Here is a 22043-nt window from a genome sequence, read left to right as displayed (position 1 = left end):
GATGGAGTATCTCTTAAAAAGAAATCTGGCATTTAATTAACTTTTCAAAGTGCTGGTTCAGCAATCTCCATGTTTTACATTTTGAATATTGAACAAGCATCTCTAATCCGAACTGAATTACTTCTGGGCTTGCTGGGGTGGAGAACAAGAGAGCTACTATTTACCAGTCCCTTAATGTTTCAACCCCTCATCTATTTGTATCACATCCTATCAAGAAATTTTTATGTTTATAAGTTTACCAGATCTCTTGCTTTTCCTCCTTTTTCTCACACATTTAGCCTTTGGTCACCCTTTTACTAGAGAGAGGGCAATTTAGGGAGGTGAAATTTCATCTGTCAGTCCTGCTGCCACTTTGTGATAGTTTTGGTTTGATATAGGGGAAAGTTAAAATTGATGCCTAAAATAAAGTTTGGACCACTATGTATATATTTAAATTCTCCACATCATCTTATGTCCTTCATAAATAAGTGTGGAGAGTTGATAATAGACTATAGTTTCAGCAAGTCTTAATAATTGTCTTAAAGACTTAGGAGTATCTGAAAATCTGCTTATTTATGAAAAAAAGACATTTGGATAATATTTGTACATGTCATATCATCACACAAATGTTTCACTACCTGAAGTGAAACGTGAAAGACCTGGTTTCTAATATTAGATTTACTGTAAACTAGTTCCTGAAAAATTTATTTAGCTTCACTGTGCCTCAGTTTCCTCCTAAGTAAAATAATTTTTCATTTAATAAGCATTTTTTAATGTACCGGGCTAAATTATGAGAAATAAGACAAATTCAAGAATTTATACTCTAGTAGGTCCCAGATATAAGATTGCATAGATAAATATAATACAAATTAGAACAAGATAAATGTGTTAGGGAAATATTAAGGTGCTATGAGATCAAATGAGTGAGAAATATTTTTCATCTTAGGGTATCCCAGAAAGCTTCATGAACAAAGTGGCATTTGTGATGTCATTTTCACTCCTTGATCATCCATGGGGGGAGAAAAGATGGATTTTTTGACAAAAGGAAAGATTAAAATCATTCCTCTTTTGTAAAAGCCTGAGATAAACAGGGAATTTGATATATAAAACAAAATAAAAACAAAAACAAAAACCTTGATAAACATAAAGCTGGATGTGGTATTGTACACCTTGTAGCCCCTACTGCTGGGTAGGCTGAGACTGGAGAATTGGGAGTTTTTTTTATTTTATTTTTATTAAAGATATTATTTGAGTTTTACAATTCCCCCCCCCCAATCTTACTTCCCCCCCCACCCCCCCATGGAAAGCAATCTGTCAGCCTTTACTTTGTTTCCATGTTGTACCTTGATCCAAATTGAGTGTGATGAGAGAGAAATCATATCCTTTAGGAAGAAACATAAAATATAAGAGATAGCAATATCAGACAATAAGATATCAGTTTTTCCCCCTAAATTAAAGGGATAGTCCTTGAACTTTGTTCAAACTGCACATCTCCTTATCTGGATACAGATGGCACTCTCCTTTGCAGACAGTCCAGAATTGTTCCTGATTATTGCAATGATGGAATGAGCAAGTCCATCAAGGTTGATCATCACCCCTAAGTTGCTGTTAGGGTGTAATGTTTTTCTGGTTCTGCTCATCTCACTCAGCATCAGTTCATGCAAATCCCTCCAGGCTTCCCTGAATTTCCATCCCTCCTGGTTTCTAATAGAACAATAGTGTTCCTTGACATACATATACCACAGTTTGCTAAGCCATTCCCCAATTGAAAGACATTTACTTGATTTCCAGTTCTTTGCCACCACAAACAGGGCTGCTATAAATATTTTTGTACAAGTGATGTTTTTACCCTTTTTCATCATCTCTTCAGGATATAGACCCAGTAGTGGTATTGCTGGGTCAAAGGGTATGCACATTTTGTTGTCCTTTGGGCATAGTTCCAAATAGCTCTCCAGAAAGGTTGGATGAGTTCATAGCTCTACCAACACTGTAATAGTGTCCCAGATTTCCCACAACCCTTCCCAACAATGATCATTACCCTTTCTGGTCATATTGGCCAATCTGAGAGGTGTGAGATGGTACCTCAGAGAAGCTTTAATTTGCATCTCTAATAATTAATGATTTAGAGCATTTTTTCATATGGCTATGTATTGCTTTGATCTCATCTGTAAATTGCCTTTGCATATCCTTTGACCATTTGTCAATTGGGGAAATGGCTTTTTGTTTTAAAAATATGACTCAGTTCTCTATATATTTTAGAAATGAGTTCTTTGTCAGAATCATCAGTTGTAAAGATTGTTTCCCGATTTACTACATTTCTTTTGATCTTGGTTACAGTGGTTTTATCTGTGCAAAAGCTTTTTAATTTAATGTAATCAAAATCCATCTAATTGGTTTTTGGTGATGTTCTCCAACTCTTCCTTAGTCATAAACTGCTTCCCTTTCCATAGATCTGACAGGTAAACTAGTCCTTGATCTTCTAATTTGCTTATAGTATTGTTTTTTATGTCTTAAGTCCTGTAACCATTTGGATCTTATCTTGGTAAAGAGAATTGGGAGTTTTGAGATGCAATAATACTTTATATGATGACCATGCTTAGTCCAGCACCAATATGGTGAGCCCCTAGGAGTAGAGGGCCACCTGATTGTCTCAGGAGGGGCAGACTGGCCCAAGTCAGAAAAACAGAGTTGAGACCAGGATGAGATAGAATGGGAAGAGAAAGAGGAGGAGGAAAAGGAGAAGAAGGAAGGGAGAGGGAAAAATGGGAAGAGAGGGGTTGAGAGGAAGTTGTGCGAAAAAAAGAAAAGAAATGAGGGAAAGAGAAGAAAAAAAGAAAAGAAATGAGGGAAAGAGTAGAAAAAAAGAAAAAGCAGGGAAAGGAAGGAAGGGAAAGGGAGAGAAAAAGAGACAGAAGAAGGGAGGGAGAGAGTCAGAAAGAGGAGGGGGAGAGAGGAACAAAGATTTTTTTAAAGAACTTTCACTTTGTTTTTGGACCATCAAATACTTAACAGAAGCACAGAAAAGACAGTCAAAAGTAACTAGTTGGAGGGTGGAAGAAGAATTGAATGGATAGTCACTAACAAATGTCATTCCCAGAGGAAGACTGAGGAGTTAGGCAGGAAGAATCTGAAACAGAAGTCACTGAATTGAGTGAAAAAAGAAGTGAGGAATGAACGGGAGTCAGCTGGAAATAGATATCAGGTTTATAGACTTGGAGCTAGAAGTTCTTTTTTTTTTTTTTGTTCAGTCATTTCAGTCATATCCCACTCTTTGTGACTCCATTTGGGGTTTTCTTGGCAAAAATACTGGAGTGGTTTACCCATTTCCTTATCCAGTTTATTTTCTAGAAAAAGAAACTGAGGTAAACAGGGTGACTTGCCTAAGGTCACACAGCTATTAAGTGTTTGAGCTGATATTTGAACTAAGAAAGATGAATCTTCCTGACTTCAGGCCTGCTAAACTATCCAATATGTTACCTAGCTGCCTGGGAGCTAAAGGATATGGGTTCAAATTCTTTATCTGGTGCTTACTACTGTTGTGACTTTGAACAATTCATTTGATTGCTCCATACTTCACTGTCCTCATCTTCAAGATGAAGGGAGCTACTGAACTAAATGGCCCTTCTAGAATCTATTTTGGCTATAATTTTATGACCTTAAAACCCAGCATATACATTTTTATGAACTGGGAACTTGAGGGCCATAGGGATGATCTGGCAATTCCAAAGAATGCAGGTAGTTAGTAGCAGGGCCTAGAAATTTAGAAAGGGAAAATACATTTAGAAGACATTGTAGATTTGTGAATAAAAACTGCTTTGCATCTGAGAAAAACTTGATTTTTATCCCTGTCTTTGACATACCTTTGATACATATGTGACTTTTCTTCTTTATTGCCCCTGGTAGATCTTTGAGGCTGTAAATTGAAGAAAAAAATTGAAAACATAGTGTTAGAGATAGGACCTGGCCTGTAATTTCATTGACCAAGGGACTTCTGGGGATGGGGAAACTTCCTCTACTAATGCAAGTTGGTACTTTCTCTGAAACCAGAGCATTGTGAGGTTGTGACGCTCAGGGTCACTCAGATATTCTGTTAGAGATATTAAATAAAGAGGATTAGTGAATTTGACTATGTAATTAAAAAACTAGAAGAAAAACAGTAAATCAACTGTGTCAAGATAAGAACAAAAGAAGAAATTTTGAAAATCAAAGGAGAAATTGAAACAGATTATCACACTGATTTTTTTAAAGATTTAATTAAGGGAGTAATAGAAACTAGCAAAATTAATAAGCCATTGAGTAATTTGATAAAAAAGAGGAAAACCAAATTGACAAGAAAAAATGAACATGATGAATTCATAATCATTAGGAGAATAAAAGAAAATTATCAGAATTAAATAATATGCCAAAAATTGAGAAATTAAAAGATATTGATAAATACCTTAAAATTTTTTAATTGCCATATCAGCATAGTAACTCAGTTTCAGAAAGAGAGCTCAAGCAAGCAACAATTGAACTAACAAAGGAAAAACAATTCTGGTCTAAGTATATCTTCACGTGAATTCTTAAGAGTCATAGATTATTAGATTTAATGCTGAAAGGAATTGTGGAGATCCCCTACTAAATGCCTCTGATTTTATAGATGAGGGTGATCCAATGATGTACCAAAGTTCATACCAGCTGTAAGTGGAGGAACTTGTATTGACCTCAGGTCCTTGGATTCCAAATCCTGATTAAAGAATATTTGATTCCCAGGTTACATCAATTATTCTCAATAACAGAGCAAAAGGACATTCTGTCAAAATACTTTTCCAGAGAAATGTTATCTTGGTAATTAAACCAAGGAGGACAGAGCTGATCAAAAAGCAAGATAAATAAAGACAAATATGACTAATGAATACTGTTTTAAACAAAATTTAGTAAAGATAAATTAACCAATCAATAAACATTTATCAAGCACCTTATTTATTAAGTAACAGAAGCTGAGCAAAGTGTTGGGAATACAGAACCAAAAATAAACAGCCCCTGTTCGGCATATCCTTAAAATATACAAAATAGAAGAAATTTGGGGAGGAAAGGTGTTTGCTGATGGAGATCTAATTCCCTGCCATCTCCTGCCCATATTGCTTACTCTCCAGCTATCCTCCTCATACACTTCCCAGTAGAACCTTCAACTTCATTGCTTCCCCCTGCTTTTACCTTCTCCTTCCAAGGACTAGGACTTTATGACATTTTCTGCCCTTCTTTTCAACATGCTAAGCAATATCCTTCCCCCTCCCCACCCCACGCCCTCATTGTGAACACCTCTTTCTGTGTTATTTTTCTCTATTAGAATAAAAGCTTCTTGAGGGAAAGGACTGTCTTGTTTACTTGTAATTCTGCCCCCACTGCTTAGCACAATGCTGACATTTAGTAAATATTTAATAATTGTTTTATCTATTCAGAAGGGCTTCATGTTGTTGGTATATGTACTATACCTTGAAGGAAATAGGTATTTTTCTCAGAAATTGAAGAGATTATATTTCAAGCTTGGGATCAGTCTTATAAAGACTGAAAGATGAAATAACAGGTACAGAACAATAAGAAAGACATTTTGACTAGACTTTGGTGCATAAGAAGGGAAGAAGTGTGAAATAAAATTGGAAAGATAGGTCAAGGCCAGGTTGTAAAGCATATCCAGTGTCAAAAAGAGGAATCCATATTTGATCCTAGACATAATAGGGATCCCGTAAAATATATTCAGTAGATTAGTGACATGGTTGGATCTATAACTTTAGGAAAAAATCACTTTTGTAACTGGAGTAGGGAGAGATTTAGCTATCGCAACAACTAATGAAAAACTGACCTAGAGTAGTGGGAATATGTGTTCGATTTGACAGCTGATCAGATATGTAGGGTAAGGAGAAGTGAAGAGTCAAGAGGGAATCTGAGGTCCTGAGTTAGGGTGACTGAAAGAATACCTTCAACAGAAATGGCAACTGTAGCAATCTCTAAAAAAAAATCACAGCAACCTCCAAATTAGTGACAAATAATCCCCCTGAAATAGTAACACATATTCAGATCCACATTATTTGAAGTTATAATTATATAAAATATGGTTGTTGGTTTTGGCCCAGTGGAAAATGAGGTGTGAATTTTCAAAAATGCCACATTTTTAAAGAATTTATTTCTCGTACTAATTGGGACTTTGCTATATTCATTATGATCCCATTAGATATATAGCAGGGATGCTGTCATAGTTCAACATTAGTAAAATTATTAGCACAATTAATCATATAAGCAACTAAAACAAAAGCTAAAAGACTACATCAATATGGAAAAGGTCTTTTTTGGTTAAAAAAAAACTTTAAAACAGATAATATAGAAGGACTTTCCTCTAATTTGATTAATATTTATTGCAAATCTAGAGCTAGCATTATTTGTGATAAGTGAAGCACTTAGAGTTTTCTTTGTAAGTTCAAAGATGAAGCTTATTATTTGACAATTAGTATAATTGCTAGTTATGCCCATAAGACAAAAGAAATTAAGAGGACATTGACAGAGAGGGGATGCAATTATCCATGTTTGCAAGATATAGTTTATTTAGAAAACTCTCTAAACAGCAAAATAAATTAATTAAAACAATTGTATCATCCAAATAGTTATTTGTGAAATATCTAAAATATAATCAGCATTTTTTGTTTTACTAATAGGAGAAAAGAGAAAAATTCCATTTAAAATAACCACAAAGTACATAAACAGTGTGAAAGTTAATCTATCAAACTATAAAACAGACTTTATAGAAATCAAGAAAGAGATGTTAGAGATAATTGGACAGATGTTCAATATTCATAGCTGGGCCATACCAATATAATAAAAATGATATTATTACATAAATTAATCTACATATTTAGTACTGTCAGTCATGCCATAAAGGGAGAAACTTTATTAAAGGAATGGAGAACATGTAAAAATTCATATGAAGAAATATAAAGTCAGGAATTTTAAGGGGAAAAAAAATAAAAAAAGGAAAATGGCAATTATATAATTATCAGATTGCTAGAGTTCAAATAAAGCAGTAATTATCAAAACTGTTTGGCACTGATTTTAAAATAAATAATAGAATGTATGAGTATAGCATCCCAGTGACCCAGTATTTACTAAATTTGAAAACACAAATTATTGGTGAAATCTTTATACAAATTTACAGAAAAACTAGAGAAAAACTTGATAGGAAATAAGTATACACCAATATCTTACGCATTTGCTTTTGTTCATACTTCTGATTTCAGTGGTGATATAAAGAATGTCCATTGAGAAAACTGCTTCTACTGTTACCAATTGGCAAATACTCTGTGACTTATAGTTTTGGATAATTAATTACCTGGGAGATTGGGAGATTAAGTAAGTCACTTGCCCAGAGTTATAGAAAACTTACATGACTGATGACTCAAACTCTGGTTTTCCTGACTCTGAAGTCAGCTCTACATACACAACACCACACTGCCTTTTTTTTATGTCATATACTGTAATATTTAACTAATTGTGTCAACCAAAAACTTGAAATCAATTATATGTCTATCAGCTGTTAAACAAATTGTGGTACATGAGTGCAATAAGGAGAAATGTATATGAAGTTCTATAAGGAGAAATGTATATGAAGAATTTAGAGATATAATTGGAGATTTATATGAAGAAAAACTGCAAAGAAAGTAGAACTCAAAAGACACTTGAATTTAGATAAATGAAATAATATAATGAACAGTGTTATTAAATACTCTTCCTATTAAGAATAAGTACAGACTTCCGGCCAAGATGGTGGAGAGAAGACAGGCACAGTTCTAAAGTCTCCTGATCTCTTCCCCATCTATCACATGAAACAAACCTCCTAGAAGAAATCTGACTCAAAAAAACCCAGAAAGAAAAGCCAAGAGAAAGAACATCTACCTCGGGATTTGTCTCCAGCAGGAGCTGTGGCTGAATTCTGGCGGGTGAGTCTGGGCCCAGAGGGAGGATCAGCCCCGATCAACCAGACTAGCAGCTGAATTGGAACCGGGAGTCTGAGGGCCCGAGAGCTGGACCTGCTGGATCAGAGGTGGGGCTGGACCACGGGGGCATGAGTCTGCGGGGCAGCAGAGGCACTGGTGTTAGAGCTGTCCCCCTGGAGATCCCGGACAGGGCTGGGGGGAGAATTCTGGAGCAGGGTTGCTGTGGACACCATCCCTGGGCTCTTCTGGTCTGAGTCCCATTACAAGTCAGACTTCTCCCCTAACAAACAAATGCAAACTACTTCTGCCTCAGGTGTGTGAGCAGAAGAACCAGCCCAGTTGAGGAACGACCTCAGGCCAGGGTAAAGCCCACCATCGATTGAAGGCAAAAGAATTCAATAACTCCAACTCCTCCCTTCAAGGAAAGGGAGAGGGCCTCAACCAAGGTCACAGACACTCCAGAGAAAGCAACCAGCACCTCCTACTGGCCAGCCAGAGAAATCGCACTCAGTGAGTAAAGCCTTTAGCAATCCCAAGCCCCTGTGAACCAGCCCCTCCAAAACTCAGGTCTTAGCAAAATGAAGAAGGGTCAGCGGAAAAGTGGATCCATAGAAAAATTCTTGGAAGGGAAAGACACTAACTCAGAGAGACCTGGAACCTTTGAGGAGAATACAATCTGGTCTTCAGCACAGAAAGACTTCCTTGAAGAAATAAGGAAGGAGTTTAAAAATCAACTAAAAAATTTGGGGGAGACAATTAATACCTTGCAACAAGAAAACAAATCTCTCAGATCTTCAAATGGGCAAATGCCAAAAGAAATTAATTCTCTCAAAACCTCAATTGGTCAAATGGAAAGCTCTTTCAAAAGTAGAATTGACCAATTAGAAAAGGAGTTGCAAATGGTTAACGAAGAAAACTCCTCCCCCCAAAAAAGAATGGAGTATACAGAAACTAATGACTCCATGAGACAGCAAGAGTCAGTTAAACAAAATCAAAAAATAGAAAAAATAGAAGCAAATGTAAAATATCTCATCAACAAAACCACTGACCTCGAGAATAGATCGAGGAGGGGCAACCTGAAAATTATAGGACTTCCTGAAAACATTGAAGAGAAAAAAAGCCTGGACTTAATATTACAGGATCTAGTGATGGAAAACTGCTCTGATATCATGGAAAAGGAGGGTAAAGTAGTTATTGAAAGAGTACATTGATCCCCACCAGAAAAAGATCCTAAAATGAAAACACCAAGGAATGTTGTGGCCAAACTGCAGAACTATCAGATAAAAGAGAAAATCCTGCAAGCAGCCAGAAAGAAACAATTTAAATATCAAGGAGCCACAGTAAGGATCACACAGGACCTGGCTGCATCAACTTTAAGGGATCGAAGGGCCTGGAACGAGATATTTCGAAGAGCACGGGAGCTTGGAATAAGAATCTACTTTCCTGCAAAGCTGAGCCTTCTCTTCCAGGGAAAAAGATAGACATTTAACGAAATGGAAGAATTCCAGGAGCAGCTAGGTGGCATAATGGATAAAGCACCGACCTTGGAGTCAGGAGTACCTGGGTTCAAATCCGGTCTCAGACACTTAATAATTCACTTAATAATTACCTAGCTGTGTGGCCTTGGGCAAGCCACTTAACCCCATTTGCCTTGCAAAAACCTAAAAAAAAAAAAAAGAAATTACCAAAGGCCCACTCTACTGGGTCTGAGGGAGAACCTGCCATTTTAAAAAAAACAGTAAGAACTAGAATTCCAAAAATTTCTGATAAAAAGACCAGAGCTAAACAGAAAATTGGGCATCAAACAGGAGGTTCAAGAGACACATGAAAAGGTAAAAAAAAAAGGGGGGGTGGTAAAAGGTAAAAGAAAAAAAAATGCAATCCAGTAAGTTGAAACTGGCTATATCCCAGCATGGGGGTAAAAAAAAAAATTCTCATAAACCTTGAGAAATGTAACTCTAACAGAGAGAATACACCTAGCCAGAAATGATGGACATTCATGACCTATCCATGAGACTACTATCTAATGGGATGTAACTGGCTTTAACCCCACTTGGGAGAAAGACTTTAATAACTCTCAGGAATTTTGACTCTATTCGATAGAATATACAGGACTAAAAGGGACAGACACTTAGAATTTTTTATGACTTAGATAGAATGACCTTAAAAAAACCACTACTGCCCTAAAAAGGGGCACAGGAAAGAGATGGGAGGAGGGAGGGGATTGAATGGGGTAAATCTCATTACACTAAGAGGTACAAAAAAACCTATGGTAATAGTGGGGAAGAAGGGAGCAGAGGAGAAACACCTGAATCTTCTTCTCATCAGACTTGGCTTAAAGTCAACCTACACATACTCAGTTAACTTATAAAACATCTAACCTTTCAAGTATTAAAAGGGGAAAAGGGGAGGGAGGACAGAGAAAGGGAAGGGGAGTGAGGGAAACGAGGAAATAACAAAAGGAAGGGAAGGGAAAAGGGGAAAAGGGAGAGGGGAAAGAAAGGGGAGGGCGTGATATAGGGGGGCAAACACACTGAAGGGGGCAGTTTTCAGAAACAAAAGACTGGGGAATATGGATAAAAGGTGGGGAAGGGGGAAAATACAAACAGAGGGAAGATAGCATGGAGGGCAATAAAGAATTAGTAATCATAACCTTGAATGTGAATGGGATGAACTCTCCCTTAAAATGTAAGCAAATAGCAGAGTGGATTAAAAACCAGAATCCTACAATATGCTGCTTACAAGAAACTCATTTGAAGCAGAGAGATACATATAGAGTAAAGGTAAAAGGCTGGAGCAAAATATATTTTGCTTCAGCTGAAGTAAAAAAAGCAGGGGTAGCAATCCTTATCTCAGACAAAGCAGCAGCAAAAATAGATAGCGTTAAAAGAGATAAGGAAGGAAACTTTATCCTACTAAAAAGTACCATAGACAATAAAGTCATTTCAATATTGAATATATATGCACCCAGTGGGACAGCACCCAGATTCTTAGAGGAGAAGCTGAAAGAATTACAGGAAGACATAGACAGCAAAACTCTATTAGTGGGGGACCTCAACCTCCCACTATCAGATCTAGATAAATCAAATCATAAAACAAATAAGAAAGAAATTAGGGAGGTAAATAGATTGTTAGAAAAATTAGATATGGTAGACTTATGGAGGAAACTGAATGGGTCTAGAAAGGAATATACCTTTTTCCCTGCAGTACATGGAACTTATACAAAAATTGACCATGTACTAGGACATAAAAACCTAATGATCAACTGCAGAAAGGCAGAAATAGTGAATACATCTTTCTCAGATCACAATGCAATAAAAGTTATATGCAATACTGGGCCAAGGAGATATAGACCCAGAACAAATTGGAAACTGAATAACCTCATTTTAAAAAATGAGTAGACCAAAAAACAAATTATAGAAAGAATTAACCATTTTATCCTAGATAATGATAATAATGAAACAACATACCAAAACCTATGGGATTCATTCAAAGCAACTCTCAGGGGATATATTATAGCTCTAAATGCTTATATGAATAAATTGGAGAAAGAGGAAATCAATGAACTAAACATGCAACTAAAAAAATTAGAGAAAGAACAAATCAAAAATCCCCAATTAAGTACCAAATTAGAAATTCTAAAAATAAAGGAGAAATTAATAAAACTGAAAGCAAAAAAACTATTGAATTAATAAATAAAACCAAAAGTTGGTATTATGAAAAAAACCAATAAAATTGATAAACTTCTGGTCAATTTGATTAAAAAAAAAGAAGAAAACCAAATTGCTAGTATCATAAAAGGTGAACTCACCACCAATGAGGAGGAAATTAAAGTAATAATTTGAAATTATTTTGCCCAACTCTATGCCAATAAATTTGATAATCTAAGTGAAATGGATGAATATTTACAAAAATATAAGTTGCCCAGGTTGAATGAAGAAGAGATTAAATACCTAAACAATCCTATCTCAGAAAAAGAACAAGCCATTACTGAACTCCCTAAAAAAAAATCTCCAGGGCCTGATGGATTCACAAGTGAATTCTACCAAACATTTAAGGAACAATTAGTTCCAATCCTATATAAACTCTTTGGAAAAACAGGGAAAGATGGAACTCTGCCTAACTCTTTCTATGAAACCAATGTGGTACTGTTACCTAAACCAGGAAGAGTTAAAACAGAGTAAGAAAATTATAGACCTATCTCCCTGATGAATATAGATGCAAAAATCCTAAATAGAATCTTAGCAAAATGATTACAAGTCATCACTAGGATAATACATTATGATCAAGTAGGATTTATGCCAGGAATGCAGGGTTGGTTCAATATTAGGAAAACTGTTAGTATACTCAATTATATCAACAACAAACCTATCAGAAATCATATGATCATATAAATAGATGCTGAAAAAGCTTTTGACAAAATACAGTATCCATTCCTATTAAAAACACTAGAGAGTGTAGGAATAAATGGACTGTTCTTTAAAATAATTAGCAGTATCTATCTGAAACCATCAACAAGCATTATATTCAATGGGGAGAGGCTAGAGGCATTCCCAATAAGATCAGGGGTGAAACAAGGGTGCCCATTATCACCACTACTATTCAATATTGTATTAGAAATGTTAGCATCAGCAATTAGAGAAGAAAAAGAAATTGAAGGAATTAGAATTGGGAAGGAAGAGACAAAACTCTCACTCTTTGCAGATGACATGATGGTCTACCTAGAGAATCCCAAGAAATCATCTAAAAAACTACTGGAAACAATTAGCAATTTTAGCAAAGTTTCAGGTTATAAAATTAACCCTCATAAATCCTCAACTTTTCTATATATGTCTAGCAAGAAACAGCAGGAAAAGCTAGAAAGAGAAATCCCATTCAAAGTAACCTCAGACAATATAAAATATTTTGGAGTCTATTTGCCAAGACAGACTCAGAATCTTTTTGAAAACAATTATAAAACACTTCTCACACAAATTAAATTAGATTTAAATAACTGGACAAATATCAACTGCTCATGGATAGGTAGAGCTAATATAATAAAAATGACAATTCTACCAAAACTAAACTATCTGTTTAGTGCCCTACCAATCAAAATTCCAAAAAATTACTTTGAGTTAGAAAAATTGTAAGTAAATTCATATGGAGAAATAAAAAGTCAAGAATTGCCAGGAGCCTAATGAAAAAAAGTACAAAAGAAGGTGGCTTAGCCCTACCTGATCTAAAATTATATTATAAAGCATCAGTCATCAAAACTGTTTGGTGTTGGCTAAGAAATAGAGTGGTGGACCACTGGAATAGACTAGGTGTAAAAGCAGGAGATGATTATAGTAATCTGCTATTTGATAAACCCAAAGAATCCAGACATTGGGATAAAAACTCCCTCTTTGATAAAAACTGCTGGGATAATTGGAAGTTAGCATGGAAGAAACTTAGATTAGACCAACACCTCAAGATAAGATCCAAATGGTTACAGGACATAGACATAAAAAACAATAAGCAAATTAGAAGCTCAAGGACTAGTCTACCTGTCAGATCTATGGAAAGGGGAACAGTTTATGACTAAGGAATGTAGTAATTTGGGAAACGATCTTTACAACTAATGGTTCTGACAAAGGACTCATTTCTAAAATATACAGAGAACTGAGTCATATTTTTAAAACAAAAAGCCATTCCCCAATTGACAAATGGTCAAAGGATATGGAAAGGCAATTTACAGATGAGATCAAAGTAATCCATAGCCGTATGAAAAAATGCTCTAAATCATTAATTATTAGAGAAATGCAAATTAAAGCTTCCCTAAGGTACCACCTCATACCTCTCAGATTGGCCAGTGACCAGGAAGGATAATGATCATTGTTGGAAGAGATGTGGGAAATCTGGGACACTATTACACTGTTGGTGGAGTTGTGAACTCATCCAACCCTTCTGGAGAGCTATTTGGAACTATGCCCAAAGGGCAACAAAAATGTGCATACCCTTTGACCCAGCAATACCACTACTGGTTCTATACCCTGAAGAGATGAGGAAAAAGGGTAAAAACATTACTTGTACAAAAATATTTATAGCAGCCCTGTTTGTGGTGGCAAAGAATTGGAAATCCAGTAAATGTCCTTCAATTGGGGAATGGCTTAGCAAACTATGGTATATGTATGTCATGGAACACTATTTGTTCTACTAGAAACCAGGAACGATGGGATTTCAGGGAAACCTGGAGGGATTTGCATGAACTAATGCTGAGTGAGATGAGCAGAACCAGAAAAACGCTGTACACCCTAACAGCAACATGGGAGTGATGTTCAAGCTTGAAGGACTTGCTCATTCCATCAGTGCAACAATTGGGAACAGTTTTGGGCTGTCTGCAAAGGAGAGTGACATCTGTATCCAGATAAGGAGCTTGTGGAGTTTGAACAAAGTACAAGGACTATTCCCTTTAATTTAGAAAGAAAACAGATAGCTTATTGTCTGATCTTGTTACCTCTTAGACTTCTCTTTAAGGATATGATTTCTCTTTCATCACACCCAATTTGGATCAAGGTACAACATGGAAACAAAGTAAAGACTGACAGAGTGCATTCTGTGGGGGGGGGGAGGGAGGGAAACAAGATTGGGGGAAAAATGTAAAACTCAAATAATATCTTTAATAAAAAATAAATTAAAAAAAAAAAGAATGAGTACATTCCAAGTGGGGAAGCAAGGGGAGAGGGATCCTTGAAAAGTTTTGGAGTTTGGACTTTATTTTGTCTGCAATGGGTATTCTTCATTCTGTTAGTGGCAGGAGCAGGTTATAGATAACATGATCAGAATTATATCTTAAGAAGATTATCCTGACACTCAGATAGTAAAATACAATGGACAAGGCACAATCTACAACAGAGAGACTGACTATTAGACTATTGTCCTTCAATCTAAGAAAGGTGTGATAAAATTTTGAACTGGATATTGAAGCAACAACAGGATAGGGATAATGACAAAACAGATATACTAGACTTTGGTAGATAGAATTTACAGTTCTTTGCTGCAGCTGAGTGTGGGAGGAGAAGATGGAGAGAGAATTCAAAGGTGATTCCCAGGGTTATTGGTGGTTGGTATCTAGCATGTAGTAGACACTTAATGTTTGTTGAATGATGATGGTCTCATTGATAGAAATATGGACATCATGAGAATGGCCAGGTTTAGAGGGAAAAAAATGAGTTTATTTATATTCAAGATGACTTTGTAGGTCATGAATGAAGTCTTATTTAAGTGCCCTTGGATCTGTTTTGACTAGATTTCCCTGACATTCCTTCCCACTACACACACACACACACACACACACACTCTAATACACTCATACCCTGGCCCCCATGACAGAAACGACCATTAGGTCTTAATAATCCTTTCTTTTCTTATCTTTACAGGGTAGGAAGAAAGGTTGTTGAAGATATAGAAGAGTAAGTTTTCCATATTTTTTTACAGAATTTAATGGTGTTTTAGTGCCTTTGTCAACAGTACATATTCTAGAGGCTCAAGGATGAAATTTATAAAACTAGGAAACTGCAACTTGGCTGTGTTCTAGGTCTGGGAAGATTAATCTTGGTCTGGGGTCATGGCTTTTGATGCTCTCTGGAGCTAAGAGTGTAGAGCCTGCATTAGTGCACTGGGTTGTGTTTAGAAATGTGAGTCCTGGCACTACATTCTGCCTCATTGAAACTGACAGGCATGATGAACCTGTACCCTACCTTTGCTATAATAAAGGAGAGTTTCTAGTCTAGTCTAATTTCATAGTTTGTCAACTCAAATTTTCTCCATTGTCCTTTTTGAAAGTAAAGTGTTCCTAATTAAATGTGGACGTTAAAAAAAAAAAACTAGTGGTCTAATTCTGTGACCTTCACTTTCAAGGCAGAATGCAAATTGAAGGCAAAGATGAGTTCATTTTTGTATCCCTAGTAATGTATAAGATGTGTTAGTAAGTACATAATAAAGATTTGTTGAATTGAAGCAAATTGAAGATGAGAGATGAGAAACTCTTGCCATATTTGGCATTGGAATAAGAAAAAGTGAGGATTTTCATTTTCCATTTCTGTATTTGAAATTTTTTTCCTTATTTTTTTTTTTTTTTTTTTGGTGGGGAGCAGCCAGCGCCTCAAACAAAGGACCATGGAAGGATCTGATGATGGAGGAGGTGAGTCACCCTATGGGCAAATGGGTTACTACAACTGTTTCTTGGGTGATCTTTGGAATGGCAAGAAAGTAATCATAGCCAAGATGCATCTTAAGTATGAAATAGCAACATCAGGAAGAAGTTGGTTAACAAATAATGTACTTTATCTCTTCACACACACACACACACACACACACAGACACCAAATTATATATATGCATAGAGAAAGTTCCTATCTATCCATTGATTATCCATCCATTAATCTCTCTCTCTATTGAGATTATATCATTTAATAAGAAAGACCATACAGATTCTTCAAAATTCCAGAGGTGATTGCTTTTGTATATACAAGGGTCACTGGAAATCAAAACACAGAATGAAAAGGAAGACATTAACAGTTTTGGGGTCTTAATTTAGGTTCACGGACAAGGCTCAGAAGGAAAGAAATTGAGTCCTAGGTGAGATTAAAAAAAAAAAAGATCATGCACTCAGTGCTTGTCCTGCTACTAAGGAAGAAACTTGGGAACAAATCTTAATAATTCTTCCTGTGGTTCCCAGCTGTCCACTTGACTTGCACTAGAGATCTTTTGGCATCCCTTAGAGACAAGCCTATTTCTAGTTGCCAGATATTGCTGTTCAACTTCTCTGAAAACCCTTTTAGTTGCCAATTCTCTTCATCTTCCTAATAATCCCTTATGACACTGTTAAATAAGGTGCTCGGTAATTCACTTTCCAAAATTTGGTTTCTCCAACGTGTATGAAATTGTCTTTTGCCTGCACTAACCTGGCAGCTGTGCATTCCTGCTGGGCCTCAGCCAGGTTTTTGATCTGTTGGAGTCACCAGACAGCAGCAGGACCAACCAAGAGAAATAACTAGAGGACTTGACAAGGCAGGCAGAGTCTGAGCCAGGCCATTAATGAAGCTGTTAAGTTACTAGCAAGACCATAGGCATGGAAAATGTAGTGGTTACCAGTTCTACCCTATCTTTAGCTCTTGGAGTTTTAGCAGTCCATGATCCCCAAGATTTTAGACAGGGTAAAGGGAAGTCCTCAAAAGGACAGATCACTGGCACTGAAAATCTTGCAAATGACTGAATGTGGGGTTAGCCTTCTGACTATCTGGAAACTTTGGAAACAGACTGATAGCTTTATCCAACATTGTAGAAGCTGACATGTGATTTTCAGGAAGTGTTAATTCAGGAAAATTGCTTTCTGGCCTTTTGGAAAAAGCTTTCTAATGAAACACTCAACATAGAGGAAGAATTAAACATATGGAAAATAAATCACCAATCATGTCTTTCTCCCTAGGTTTGTAGCATCTTTCTTCTTCATTCCCAGGGCCTTTAAGCTTTTCTTTCTCTGACTTTTGCCCCATTACTTTCCTCCACAAATTTCCTTATGAAAGGTAGAATTCCACCAACTAACTCACAGGATTCCTAACCTCAACTCTTAAAAATGGAAGCCTATACCTATTTGGAATTCAAGAGCTACTGCTACCAGGATAGCATCATATCCTAGAATCTTAGATTGTTAAAGGAATCAAACCCTTAGATTGTTAGGGAATAAATGGGTTTGGGTAACTTATTAAGAACCAAGACCTGAGGAGTGCAGCTGCTTACTTAGTTGACACTCTGGTAGTGGCAGAGTTAAGACTAGATTCTCTCATGGCAGGCAATAACTATAATGTTATGATACTATCTAGCATTTATGTACACTTTAAGGTTTATAAAACACTTTTCAGATACTCACACTTCATCCTCACAATAACCCTGGGAGATAGGTACTATTATTTTCTCCATTTAATTAGATGAGCAAACTGAAGGGGTCTGAGACTGGATTTAAATTCAGGTTTTCCTGATTCCAAATCAAGTACTTTATCCACTGTGCCATCTGATTGCCTCTTGACAGCTAACTGTAATAATTATGGATAGTTAGACAGTGTTCTGAGGGGAATCTTGCTTGATCCTTGGAAAAAATATGAGTATTATTTCCCCCATTATCCAAATGAGGAAACTGAGGAGGCAGAGCCTTAATGGGACCAATTCATGATCACTTATTTAAAGAAGTATAAGAACTGGAATTTAAACTTAAACTCTTTATAAAAGCTAGCCTGTGTGTGTGTGTGTGTGTGTGTGTGTGTGTGTGTGTGTGTGTGTATTTAGTCCAGGCCCTCCAGTCACTTAGAATGTCTGTGCTTTAAGTCTTTCATCTGATAAAATGAAACATGAGGAGATTGGCTAGATGACTTTTAGAGTCTGTGAGGAAAGTAGGATGTTGGTCTTCACAGGGTGTGGAGGGGAGCCCTTAGGGAATCCATTACAAAGCGGGAATGGCCCAGCCGATCACAAGGCTGGAAGAGTTTTCCTTATCCCATTCCAGGGATAGCAAACCCCAAACTAGTTCTCAACCAGTGGAGAGTGACCTAGAGATCTTGACCTAATGCTACTGAGTTTTTGAAATTAGGTAATTGAATATTATCCCACACACCCCCTGTGACAATTGGGGTTCATTAGCTGTGGGGGGGATCATATTAGGGGCATGTCATAGAATGGGTGGACCTCTTACATTGTAACTCAAACTCTGAGAGCCTATGAACATCCAAGAGGGAGGGGAAAGAGTTTCTGAAGACCGTAAATTACCTCACTTTGAAGACTAATTCGTGCTTCACACCTAGGTGAAGTACGGGTACCTTGTAAGGTATATCTTGCAAGGTTAGTGAATAAAATGTACAATTTTCTCTCACTGTAGCAGGTTTTTCTTTTCTTTTCATTTCATTTATAACAGGGTCTTTTATACATTTTAGGGAACCTTGAATCCTGTGCTAACAGCAACTTGAATTGGAAGAGAGGCATATTAGTAGGGAAAAAAAAATTCTCAATTTGCAAAAGGAAAAAAGAAAAAACATTTCAGGTGAAACAACCTCAAAATATATAGTGGGTATTGGAGCTAAAATTTACATTATTTACCTGTGAGATTAATGCAGATTATAAGAGAGCTGTCAACCCCCCAAATCTTATTTTAAGTTGACAGCCTTTGAAAATAATTTAAAACCTCCATCTAAGCTTATCAGGCTTAACAAAACCATTGCTAATGTAGATGATTCTGTACAAACAAGTATGCTTCATCACCTTGGTGATGGTTCCCAACACCATCCTCTGTGGGATATCACCTGCCTCCCTTTGTAGGGAGAAGAATCCTCCCTCTGCATCCTGGGTTACAAGTTGTAACAGGATTAAATACATTGACAACTTTAGGAATAATAAAGCCTCTTGAAGAACCCTACCAAAAATGCAGTTGAACTACCTCTAGCCTGGGGCAATTGGGGACTTAATTCAATAAGTATAGCAATCTGAGTGATCTGAAAGTGGAGTTTAAGAATAATTGTTCAATTTTCTGTTCAAGTCAACAAGGGAAATAGGTAAAAGTGGCCAAACATAGCCAAGCAATGAAGATGAGAGATCTGAAATGCTAGGCTGCCAGTGGAATAAGAAAAATGCTATTTATAGGAATCTGTCTTCCCCACTGTGTGGGACAAATGCCACTTAACACGATTTTGGAGATCTCTCAAGGTATGAAGAGAAAGTTTTATTCATTTCTTGAGGAATGGGCCCCAATGAAGAGACTGAGGCAAAAGCAAAAGACCCAAGAATCACATTCATCCTAACTCGATCCCCACCCCCCACTGGCCCACCATCATTAATGAGGAATGTGGTCTTCACATAAATTAATCTAAGAAAAAGAGCATATAATAAAAATCGAAACAGGATTAACCCTTCAGCCTCAGGAATTGAATGGACTTCAGCAAATAAAATAGGGTCAGTTGACTCTTCACCAATATCCCAGAAGTTGCTTTGTCAAGGGAGGAGGAGCCATGGTTCAACTATTTTCTAATCTATAATATTCTACTGAAGAAATCTCAGAATATACCCCACTCACCACTTTTCCAAACTCAGTTTTCACTCTCCCCATTCATTTCTGTCTTGCTCTCTTGGCTCTTCTTTCTCTTGCTTTCTTTATTCCCTGATCATTTCCCATATATGCTCTTTTCCCATAATGAACCATTTTGGAACCTAGTCAACTTTCATTTGGAGAAATAAAAAAGAATACTTAAAGTAGAAATATTTTTTCTGGGATTCTCATAATAATTGATATTTATTTCTTAGCTTTCCCTATTTATTGGGAAAGATAATATCTGATCTTGAATTACAGTATTCTTTCTAGTTTCCCTACCTTTCTGTAAAACCTTGTTTCCTCTTTGTAAACTCAAAGATCTCTTAAAGTCTATGATCCTTTTGAAACTGCCTTAACTTATATATCATGTGCCACAGAGATGAGGAGAGACCTACTCTCCAGATTCATAGAATTGTGGAGATACATTATAAATCATAGATTAGAAGTCTTCTACTCTAAATTCCTCATTTTGCAGATAAAGAAACTGAGGCTTAGAGAAATGATAATGGATATACCAAGGTCTTTGTGATTTTGAAAAAGTTCTGGTAGACCCTATCAAGGTAGAGCATGGACGTAATCATAAACTATTTGTTCCTTGTCTGAGAACTAGTCTATCTAATTTCACTAGTTTGGTGGTTGGGTGATAAATTTTTGATTCCATTGTTACAGATGGGTTGTGAGCTGCTCCAGTGAAGGGAGAAAAGGATACCTTTAAACTTAAAGGTTATTGATATTTTGAGGTATGGAGAGAAAGCATGATGTGATGGGGGAAAAACCCACCAAACATATGGACAGTTAATCTGACTGCCAGATACCTGGTGATATTCTATGTATTCTGGATAATTTGTTGGGGAATTTGTACAGGGGATTTTTGATCAAGCGAAAGAAGGACTAGAGTACTGGATGACATCTGAAGATCCTTCCAATTCTGGTATTCTCGGATTCTTTTACCATTCTGTATCATGTAATGCTGTTGTCAACTAGCTTCAAAATGCACCCTCTTATCCCTTGGCTTCCCTGAATTGATTGTCTTCTAGTTTTCTATTCATATGCTAATCCTATCTTTCCTTCTTGGCCTCATTTATTGGTTTATTGTTTTTCTTCTATTCCCTAAATGTAGATTTTCCTGTTTTTTTCTTCATCTGTCTTCTATGTAACTTCATCTTTGGTGATCTTGTCTGCTCAACTGTTTAATTATCATACCCATGCAGATGACATATATCTAAATCTATCTATTGATGAAGTGCCAGAACAATAATTTAAACTCAAACTAGCATATATGAGTGTGTATGTGTATGTACGTATATAATCATTTCTTTCTCTAGCTGATTTTTGCAAATTGAGGAATTGAGGCAAAAATAGTTAAATGATTTGGCCAAGGTCACAAAGCTTAGTAAGTATCTGAGGCCAGACTTGAACTCAGGAAGATGAGTTTTCCTGATCCTAGGCCCAGCACTCTATCTACTGCATCACTTAGTTACCACACACACACTCATACACACACACAGTGCATAAATATATATGCATACATACATATATGTATATACATATATATATGTATATACACGTATACATATACGTATATGTATACCTGTTACTTTCTCTCTCCAACCTAGCATCCATCTATCTGACTGTCTGTTTATCTCTTTTCAGGTCCCAGATGACCATTTCTACTTGGAATTTCCTTCTGATATCTCAAACTCAACATATCTAAACCCTAAAATAGAAACTCACCTCAACTTTTTCTATTTTTCTTGATGATTCCATTACCTAGACTTAAAACATCAGTCATTTTTGACCCTTCAGTCTCTCTCTCTGTACTCCTCCCCTTATCTATCTTTTGTTCTAGTTCACTGAATTGAAAATTGATAATATAATAATAATACTATCAGTAGCAATATGCTTTAAGGTTTTCAAAGCACTTTACAAATATTATCTCAATTCTCAGGAAAACCCTGAGAAGTAGGTACTGTTATTAACTCCATTTTACGGATGAAGAAACAAAGACT

At 36.4% G+C, this 22043-nt stretch overlaps 1 protein-coding gene across 2 annotated transcripts in view; it reads left to right on the top strand.

Annotated features, from left to right (window-relative positions):
- Positions 1 to 22043, top strand: part of IFT43 (intraflagellar transport 43) — a 164609-nt gene that overhangs the window by 99714 nt on the left and 42852 nt on the right. For both annotated transcript variants that reach the window (XM_074235682.1, XM_074235681.1), the window contains 2 exons: positions 15341 to 15373; positions 16058 to 16104. In XM_074235682.1, coding sequence (XP_074091783.1) covers positions 15341 to 15373; positions 16058 to 16104 — 80 coding nt within the window. The remainder of the gene's footprint in view (positions 1 to 15340; positions 15374 to 16057; positions 16105 to 22043) is intronic.

This window comes from Macrotis lagotis, chromosome 4 (genome assembly GCF_037893015.1).
Source record: "Macrotis lagotis isolate mMagLag1 chromosome 4, bilby.v1.9.chrom.fasta, whole genome shotgun sequence".
Lineage (NCBI taxonomy): Eukaryota > Metazoa > Chordata > Mammalia > Peramelemorphia > Peramelidae > Macrotis > Macrotis lagotis.
The sequence above is the reverse complement of the archived record's forward strand: the minus strand, read 5'-3'. Positions and strand labels throughout refer to the sequence as shown.